General features: G+C 40.1%; 1 protein-coding gene across 1 annotated transcript; it reads right to left on the reverse strand.

Annotated features, from left to right (window-relative positions):
- Positions 1 to 616: 616 nt before the first annotated feature.
- mpi (mannose phosphate isomerase) lies at positions 617 to 9,475 on the reverse strand. Its single transcript, XM_008411224.2, has 8 exons — positions 9,416 to 9,475; positions 8,079 to 8,206; positions 6,803 to 7,003; positions 6,325 to 6,466; positions 6,054 to 6,233; positions 5,092 to 5,265; positions 4,261 to 4,469; positions 617 to 3,540 (listed from the first exon to the last, which is right to left on the reverse strand). Exons 1-8 carry the CDS (start codon positions 9,429 to 9,431, stop codon positions 3,322 to 3,324), a joined length of 1,269 nt encoding a protein of 422 aa, XP_008409446.1. The 5' UTR covers positions 9,432 to 9,475; the 3' UTR covers positions 617 to 3,321.
- Positions 9,476 to 9,895: the final 420 nt, after the last annotated feature.

Genomic DNA, 9,895 nt, shown 5'->3' on the forward strand with positions numbered 1-9,895 from the left:
AAAAGCTGTTTGTGCATGTGTAAATGATAAGTACACCTCAGATGTATGTTCAGTTGTGCTCTTGAACATCACGGCCAAGTGTTTGGGATTAGGTAACAGAATCTGCTCTTCCAACCCTCTGTACGAACCCAATAGCATAGAACAAGGGGCTGGTTTTACCAGGCTACCCTTCCTCTGCTTGTATGTTGAGACTCTTCTACTTGAAGGTGAACCTCCAACATGGCTTCCAGGAAACTATAAACAGGATTTTCTTGTGTGTGTTCTCTCTATAAGAGTCGTTCGTCTTGGCTTGTTAGCCTTAGCCTCTCCTCCAGACTCCTAATACGGGCAGTTTGGTTGTTTCTCTGACTAATTATGGTTTCCTCACCAGTGAGTTTACGAGTATGTCTTGGTATACGAGAAAAGTAGCGAGAACGTCATTGTTCCAAGAAAGCTGGCGAGAAGTCCTGTTTGCAGCAAATCCAAGTGTTTTGAATGCATTTGTAAAATTTTTCTGAAAACCATTAACCGCTTTCCTTCCCCTTCAGATATTCAACACTCAATGTTTGTGGTTTTAATGTGACAAAAATATGAAAGACATTTTAGTAGTGGAGGTAAAAATAAAACGGAGCCCAAATGAGTTTTTCAGTAGCATATCAAGACTTTATTAAACCACTTCACATTCATATTTTCTGCATTCCCACACAACAAAACTTCTAAACGCTAACCGGAATCCGAGACATTTTTCCCCACACAGCTGCTCCGACAGAAACATTGCACAGCCCTCGATCTACAGTGTTCAAAACAGAGAGGCGTCTTCAGACAAGATCAGTAACAGAGGCAACTTCAAAAATATACAAGAAAAGTTGATGAAACGATTATGTTGTTAGAATTACAGAACATAAGACAGTAAAACGTTTTTAGGAGAAACACTGACATGAGGTATTCCCATCCTTCTCTTATTTCAGTAACACAGAGCTGAGACATGAGAGCAGCTAAGTAGAGACGAAAAACCTGCATGTAGAAGCAGCTTTATTTATCCAGAGAAGGGATTTTTATTGGGCGGTAGGCAGGATGACAGCATTCATGTTGAAATACTCGTTTTGCGTTTTCCCTTCAGGCAATTTGAATTTCCAAATTTTTTTCCCACATGATGCCATGAACTCAACAACTTGCTCCAAAGTGAAACAGTTTTCAGACTGAACTGAAAACGCATAGAAGATGCATAGAAGTTGAGACTGTCTTTGAATTATCTCATCTTATTCTTGAGATAACAAAGTTAATACTGCACATAAATGGGTAATTATTGTGTTTTATCAACTTCAAGTCCTTTGGTGTTGCTGCCATGACACCTGGGGATTATAACCGTAAGGGAAAAGTCTCACCTAATCAGCTCAAAATACTGAGATTATTGAATAAAAAACCCCCAAAAAGAACAATATATTTTAATCTTGAAGTAGTGAGTTAATTACACTGTTAGAACAAGAGTAAATGCTCAAGGTTTCATTGATGATAAATTCAAATAAAGTCAGGGGTATTAAAGTAATTTAGACTACAGCCATGTTTCCATCCAATTCTGATGCAAGATTTTTAAATCTCAACAAAAAATGAAATGTGAATTAGGCCTGTTTCCACCTACTGGTATGAAGCAAATCTATCTGGTTATGCTAAGCGTAATTTTGTCAGATATTGACGTTACGAGTGGCTGTAAAGAAAGAAAGAAAAAAAAAAGGATTTAGACAAATGTGTGTCCATCTCCGTTTTTAACTCTTGTTCCAAAAAAGGGGGAGGGGAGCGAAAAAATAAAATATATTTTTTTGCTAAATTTAGGACGTTTTCTTGAGTTTTGCCGTTTCCATCAACCTTTTCTTCAAAATGCACATAAAAAAAAGACCAGCATGGAAATGCGGCTTATGGTAACACCAAGAAGAAAAAGCTCATTGTAATCTAGTCAGATTACAATGAATACTTTAATATGAAACTGGTTAGAAATTGTTCTAAAAGAAAATAGCTATATCGTCATCTCAAGGATAATGAGAAATGACTCTTCTAGATGGTAAAATGTAGGACATTCTGGGTTTACAAAAGTCCCAAACTCATAGAAAACTGGACTTATTTAGACTTGGATGACTTGAAAACCCAAAGTGTGGAGTTTTGAGATGGAAAACACAAAGGAACCTTGTCTGGTATCGAGTTACTTAAAGACGGGCAAACTTGGCAACCCCCGCATGCATGCAGCGTTTCGTTGTACGAGCACAGACACTGCATATTTAGTCAAACCAAACAAGACGCCAAAATTCAAAACACACATGCCTCGTAGGATGGAGACAGCTTGGGGCCAACGTCTTGTCCAACCCTGTAGCTATTCTTTTTATAGTCAATCACTGTTCAAACATTAGGACATTTCCAAAAAACATATGCATGCAGTGCTAGTGGTCAAAAGTTAGAAGTGAAGCCGGCAGGCTCGGCTTCTCTTTCACTGGCGGGTTAGCCTGGATAACGGCAGAAAACCGGCCAGTCAGATGAGCGACGGCTCTCGATTCAGCATGCACAGGAATCGCATTGTTGTTGTCATTGTTACGTCATCTAGACTGTTGTTACAATGTTTATAGATCAGGTAAAAAAAAAAAAAGGAAAGACTTTCTGGACACTCCCCATCAGTGATTCCAGGGGTTGTAGTACCTCATAGGACCAGTAGGTGGTATAAACGTTTTGTAGTGCAGCAGTACCTGATGATAAAACTGTTGTTAAATGGCTGTTTCAGGAGTTTATTTTTGTTAAACCTTTGTAGGAGGAAATGATGCTCAAACATATTTAAAATGAGGTTTTTTTTATCTGAGCACGTCAAGTAGCAGATGTAACCTGATTGCCTTTCATTTCAAGAAAAGAAAAAAAAAAGATTTTATAAATGGGAACTAAAGGAAGTTTTGGAAACGTTTAAAAACTTTCCAGTGGCTAAATTATTAGAAATCTTTAAAAACGGTACAAGTGTTCTGTTTGAGCCTGCTTCATCAAATTAAATGTCCAGCACCAATACAGAACTTGGGTTGTGCACAGTTTCTTTATTGGTAAGCTGCGTCGACACTACTAGAGTTAAAGCAGAATATTACCCTGCAGGATGATCCTGGATTTGTAAAAAACACCATCAGAATCCTCAGAGTAGTCTGCTGGGTGCTTACGGTTAAAAAAGGAGCAACGGACTCAGTTAGAAAAACTGAACCAGAGAAAACCCTGTAAGTTTTTAATACCACCTACCAAGTAGTGAACACCAGAAATCAGAGACCCAATTCAGAACGAAGAACTTCCTAAGAGAACTTCCTATCATTAGGCTCTTGGTAGGAGCTACAGGAGGCTGCAGGCTCGGAACAGGGTCATCCCTGACTGCGAGGTGACCTGCAGAGACACGCTCTCGTTGGCGGAGACGAACAGGACGCTCCCCCGCGTCAAGGTGACGTCGGGGAAAGCAGCGGCAGAGGTCGCCGTGGCGTCGCCTTCGATGACCAGCAGGATGCTGGCGCTGTCAACTGAGGCAACAGTATAGTCCTTGACCGAGGCTGGCACCTGCAGACCGGTAGAGACACCCTGATTAGAGGGTGGTTACTGTGTTTGGGTGTTTCTATACAAATGAGGGGAATTCCATCAGCCATGTCAGCCTCGCTGTATTAAGTTCACATTTTGCATATTAAACTCCACAATATACATGCCAATGCACACCAAGTGCTAATACGTTTATTTAAAAAAATAAATAAAAAAGTCAGACACCGGAAGAAAAGCAGAGAAAACAAAATATGTTTGTGTAAATTGTGAAGCTAGGAAACCATTTTGGTTAATCCAGTTGCTAAAATTCATTATTTCACTCCTTGTTTAGAGAAAAACCTATTTATTTCAGAACATTGTAATCAAAGTCCGTAGCAATCAAATTTCAGTGAAGTTTATGGTTTTAGCATCATAAAATGTCAGAAGGTTGGAAATGTGATGTATTATTTCTTAAAAAAAAATTAAAACAAGAATGTAAGAGGAAGATGAAATGCTGCGTAAACAGCTACTTCAAAAGTAGAGAATAATCATGAAAAAGTAGAATATAAACGTCTAACTGCTTCAAGAATCCTTCACAAAAACCTCAATATGGACGTCAAACTTTATTCAACTGAAAGTTTGTAAAGCAACCAAGTTATTAGTTATTAGCAGATTAGCACCTCAGAATATGCTCACTCACCACCCTCATGTCAGTCACTCACAACACGACAGGATTAAAAAGAAAAAAGAAATAAAACTTCCTACCTGTATCTTCATGACAGTGAAGTCTGGCACCGGGGGGTCATACAGGGTCACACAGGGGTCTGCGGGGTCCGAGACACACGGGAAGATTTTGGAGAAGGCAGACGCCGGCTTGTAGTTCAACATCTCACACAGCGTGTTTACGTCGATGTATTTACGCGTCAGTCCGGCTCTGACGGTGTTGTCTGAGCAGGCCATGCACTCGATGCAATCTAGCAGGATGGAGAACCAGAAAAACAGATCAGGTTGGCAGACAGTCAACTTCCCTTCAACTGCAACATCGACTCCTAGGTAGCCGAGGGTGTTTCCATTATATAAAAATCACAATTAAAACACGTTAAGTTTGTTGACGCAATAAATCATTATGCTGCGCCATCGTCCTCCTACTTCCTATCGTCTCCTTTGTCGTTTTCCTCAACAATTCTTCTCCAATTTTCCTCAACAATTTTGTGAATTTCACGGATGTCTTTATTTATGTGGCAAACAGCTCTATTCAATTCCATGATCCATTGTTCTGACTGTCTTTGCAAGGTAGGATGGATTGTCGGCTAGCACACAGAGTGCTCAGTTGTGAAACAAAGTCTACAAAGTATAGCCTTTGAGAGGATAAATACAAACACAGTCTCACTTTTCAGATTTTCATTCACACAACATTTGGAAATCCATCCATCCCTTCCCTCTCACTTCACCATTATGGGCTATTGATCCGCATAAAATCCCGATGATGAAATGAGCAAAGGTTAAAGAGGTAAGAAAACACACTGATAAACGGCACAACTGAAAGTTTGTAAAACAACCAAGTTATTAGTTATTAGCAGATCAGCTCCTTCTGACCTCCGTAGATGTACGCGTGAGGCTCATTGGCCCCCAGGAACATGGCCTGGCCTGGCTCCAGGACCACATAGTTCAGGAAGTATATGGAGAAGCAGCCGATGTCTCCGGGGTATTGGGAATGGAGGCGGAGCAACAGGTCGCCGTTGCTGCTTGATGTGTCCTTCCCTGCTGCACCTATGGACAAACAGCCATGTTCAGAAGGACAAGGGTTGCTTTTTCTAAATGCAGTTAGTGACACTGTTTGCTGGAGATTTGGGTACAGCGAAGAACTACATGGTGACCCCTAGTGGTGCAAACAGGTTAGTCTGCTTTTCTCTAACCATCATCAACCTGTGTGGAATGATTTTGCTTGGACAAAGGAAACGCAGCTACTATGTAAAGAGCAAACAATCGAACAATCGAACTCTGATACGGACAAAAAACACAAACGCTGGTCTGCTTACAAACTTAGGTCTCGGTTTGGTGAAAGTGAACTCTGGCACAGTCTGAATGCATGTGTAAACGCAAAGCAGACCAGAGACTGCTCCAAAAGCAGGAAGTGAACTACAGTGTATGGGATTCTGGGTAAATACAACCAAAGCAAGAGCGCCAGGCTAACGCTAGCAGGGGAAATACCTCACGTTTTTTTTTTTTTATACCAATGACAAAATTTGACACTACTCAATTTTGTTTACATTTCATGAAGAAGGAAGTTGGGCTCAGTGTCCTCTTCAGAGGTTTTCATGTTGTTTCCTCCAGTAGTTCTTGGTGCAGCGCCACCACAGGTGGTGAGAGGAACAGGTTTTTCAATTGGTTTGGTTCGTTTTACACAGTGCCGTGTGAAAGCGAACCTCACCAGCTGAAAATGTAACAAGTGTTGAAACTTTGGTCCACCAAATCTACCAGACATCCTACATCCTAGAACATTATAAAAGAGCTTGAAGGGTTCGTTCAGTCTGGAATTCTGCTGATGGCGTCCTCACCTTCCTGCGTGACTCTTTTAACCAGCTCGTTCAGCTCGTCCACAAACACCTTCTTCTCACAGCTCATCATCTTTGTGAAGCACTTCTTCAGGGCCCGTCCGGTCCGAACCTCATCTCCGACACTGCTCCGCAGCTCTTCTGCTGCATCCCGGCCGACGAGAGCGTGGAACTCTGGGACAGCTGAAAGATAAACACACACAAAGAGGTATGGACTCACCTGTAGTGGAACGTTTACGGCCAGTTGCGTTGTTGTTGTTTTTTAGGAACTTACCTTGAAGGAAGCCCAGGATCTCGTCCACTGGTCTGAAGCCGCAAAGCCCCTGGAAGCGCGTGAGAGCGATTGCCATTTCTGGTTTGTGGTTGTTGTCTGGATAGTGCTCTGGAAACTGAGCATGTAGAGTGGCAGCTAGCTCCTAAGTTACCAAAAAAATTAAATAAAATCATAGAAAAGTAAGAAATTTAATCATACATTTAACTACATTCTATCAGAGACTTTAAAACTTAGTTTAAAACTTCCTAGTTTTAAACATTTCCTAATACCTTATGAAATGCTGATCACATCTTGAATGCTGTGTGTTTGCTGAACTCCTGAAATCCTTCTGGTCTGAATTTTATCAGGTCTGTTTACATACAGAAGTTGGCCTGACACAAAAGCCCGTTCCAGCAAACCGCAGTTTGGACTGAGATAAAGCGCTAAATGTAACCGAGTTCAGCCTGAAAACTGGACGTGTGCCTGCCTGCACACTCACCTTGTTGGGGTGAGCCTGTATGGACAAAGCCGTATTGACCGACAGGACTTTGAAGAGGAACGGCAGCTGACCCTGGAAGGCGTCTTTCACCTTAGAGCCCAGGCAGGCGGGGTAGTGGGCGATCCACTGGCCCAAGGTGGTCTGGGCGATCCTGTTGTCCTTGATCTGAGCATCGCCTTTGGGGTGGGCACCCATCCACAGCTGGAGTGGACATTAGTGACAATAATGTTGTAAGGGAATGCTAAAAAGCAGAGATTCACACGATTTGCAGTGACGCCCCTAAGGGGTGGGCACATGGGGGCCATGGCCACCACTGGAAATGTTGTGGACACCCCAGAGAGTATTTTTGAATGCATTTCAGATCTAAAAGTGATTTTTATTTAGTGTAAGCAGCAAATTACAGAAAGAAAACTCCTATAAATTAAAGTGAATTTCAAAATGCAAAATTGTGCGATGTAAAATGATTGATAGCCAGCAAGATGACTTGGATAGGAACATAGACAGACTGTCAATTGTAATTCAGCAAAGGGGTGGGCATTTATCTTATCGTTTGTAACTTACCCTGATAAATTTCTTATCACGAAAAGATTTTGATTTGTAGTTGTCATGCAAAATGATCAGAATTGTTAGTTTTACTATTCTATTTTCTCTACTGTTTTTTCATTAAAAGTATCAAAAAATACCAATACATTTTAAAATATAATTAAATGCAGTTACTGTGTGCATATTAGTGACACGTTTCACACTTCTTTATGTGAGTGGTCTCCTAAACAAGCATATTACACATGATGTGTTTCTCAAGGTCAGTATTTGTGTTTGTGGGGCTGTGACTGCTGTATCACACACTCACTCCCATACAGTTACCTAAAATAAAAGCAATAAATAGTTCATATCGTCACTTTTATCGTTATCACAACAGTGCCACAAAATATCACGATAAAACTTTAACTCTGTAGACATGAAAACTAACCCGGACAGGAACATTGTGTCTGCAGAAGATGGAAATGTCACCACATGAACTAATGAATTTGTCAACACACCCTGCAGAGCAGCGGAAGCTAAATAAAGACTTCTGAATGGCACCAGGAAAAGCAGCTGTTCTACCACCACACTCAGGGAACAACAACACATTTTCAGTGTCAGTGCCAAATTGCAAGTGATATTCCTCACATTGAAATGAAAACCCGTTTATTTGCCAGCAAGACAGGAAATCAAAATCTTTTTTTTTATTCCGTTTACATAAAAATATTTCCTTTTTCCATTAAGCCCTTCTTACCTCTGCATAGGGTTTGTCCCCCTCTATGACTGCCAGGGGGTCTCCGCCAACCACCAGTTTGGCCACCTCACTGTCCAGCCCAATCTTTCCCCATGCATAGTTTTGAACTGCACAGGTCAGGGGAAACACTGAGGAGAGAACATCGTCTATTTTACTCTAAAGTCCAATATTTATTGGTTCTATCTGAGACTAAACAGTCAAACACTTCTAGCAACTAAAGAACAATCTTTCGGTAGCTTTTTCAATTATGTTATTGGCTTATACAAAGGCTGCATGGCAATAACCTATTTGACATACTGGGTGCACTTTCATAGTTCTCAATACTCAAGTCTGATGTACATTTTTTAATGATCGAAGTGCTAAATCTAGCAATGAAAATATAATTAGATGCAGTTGCTCTGCATTTTAGGGCACACAGTAACTGTGCCCCACTGTGCACACAGCTACACACTGTGTAAGTGTGTGTTATTTTGTGTAATAACACTGATGAAACAAAAAAGGAAGGAAATATGTATCAATATAATCATTGCAATGTTCAGTAATACTTGTAGTGTTGAAGATGTTTTCTTCCGTTAGTGCAAATCCAAATTGCTTCTGGTGTTTATTTAACACTTTTTAATACGTTTCTACTCATTTTAATCACAGATTTAAACAAATATTTTGAGCTTTCTTTATACTTTAGGTTCCTAAAATTATTTCATTTCTACATTACCATTCTTTATACGAGTGTGCATAAATTTTTCATTAACTAAGTTTCATCATTTTCAGCTCGTCTTTCGACGACTTTATTTAGTTTTTAACTTCTCTGACGTAATGTGTTAGCTAAATTGTACCAACGAAACAAGAAACAAATACCGAAATTATTTTTGACAATTAATTGGCAACAAGAAGGCAACATTTCTAATTACGAATATCAACTGAATTCCATAAGTTTATGTTCTCATTCAGTTGAACAAGGGAATTGAATTAACTGGGGTACGTAAGTCGATAAAACACCGAGCAGTAATAAATGGGGTCTTTGCCAAGCGCGAGCATGTCTCTAATTTACGCCGCGTTGCTTCTTTCAGCTAAATGTCCCTAAAATACCTGCTTCACAATATGAAGCCGTGATATCTACTATTGTTTTTGAAGTGCTACCAGAGTCGGTTTCGCACAGGAGTGAAATCGCCTGCTTACGATAAAACACAGAACGCCGACTTAACAAAAGGATGCACGTCAAATAACACAACCCGCCTCAAGTATTGCGTAGATTAAAATAGAACCAGCGCCCTCAACATAAATCTATAAAAGCGATGATTTGAAGCAGATTTGATTTGAATGAGGACAATTCACCTCACCTCTTACTTCCTCCATGGCTGCGACGTCGACAGGCTGCACGTTGCTGACGTCACCGCTCAATGACCGCCTCCGTAGCCTTTTTTTTAATTTTTTTCCCTTGGTGTTATTACGCTTTATTTGGTTGTTTTTTGTTAAAATAAAAACTCATACATTCTCCCTGCAATTTAGGGTTTGAGGAGAGCAAGGAAGATTCTTTAAGATTGTGCATCATCTGATTAGTAAACATGTTCTTTTTTTTTTACAGGCTGCTGCTTGAAGCTTTTTCTTTTTTGCTAAGCCAAGAGAGCATCAATATATCAATAACATCTGTTATTTATTTGACCAAATGACCCTCTTTTGTAGGGTTTATCATATTTATCAATACGTTTTTGGCAGTTTTGAGGAGAAAATTGATACAACTAAATTTATGAAATGATATAAATGCTCAGGTTACACCTTTCTGCATGACTTGGTTAAAAAACATATTGCTTCAAATTATA

This window comes from Poecilia reticulata, linkage group LG6 (assembly GCF_000633615.1).
Source record: "Poecilia reticulata strain Guanapo linkage group LG6, Guppy_female_1.0+MT, whole genome shotgun sequence".
Lineage (NCBI taxonomy): Eukaryota > Metazoa > Chordata > Actinopteri > Cyprinodontiformes > Poeciliidae > Poecilia > Poecilia reticulata.

What these genes read in the sequence shown, in the direction of transcription:
- mpi (XM_008411224.2), bottom strand. An exon ending in TCACGCGTACATCTACGGAG is followed by an intron (nt 4,470 to 5,091) that starts GTCAGAAGGAGC and finishes CCATCCTGCTAG; the next exon opens with ATTGCATCGAGTGCATGGCC. An exon ending in TCACTGTCATGAAGATACAG is followed by an intron (nt 3,541 to 4,260) that starts GTAGGAAGTTTT and finishes ACCGGTCTGCAG; the next exon opens with GTGCCAGCCTCGGTCAAGGA.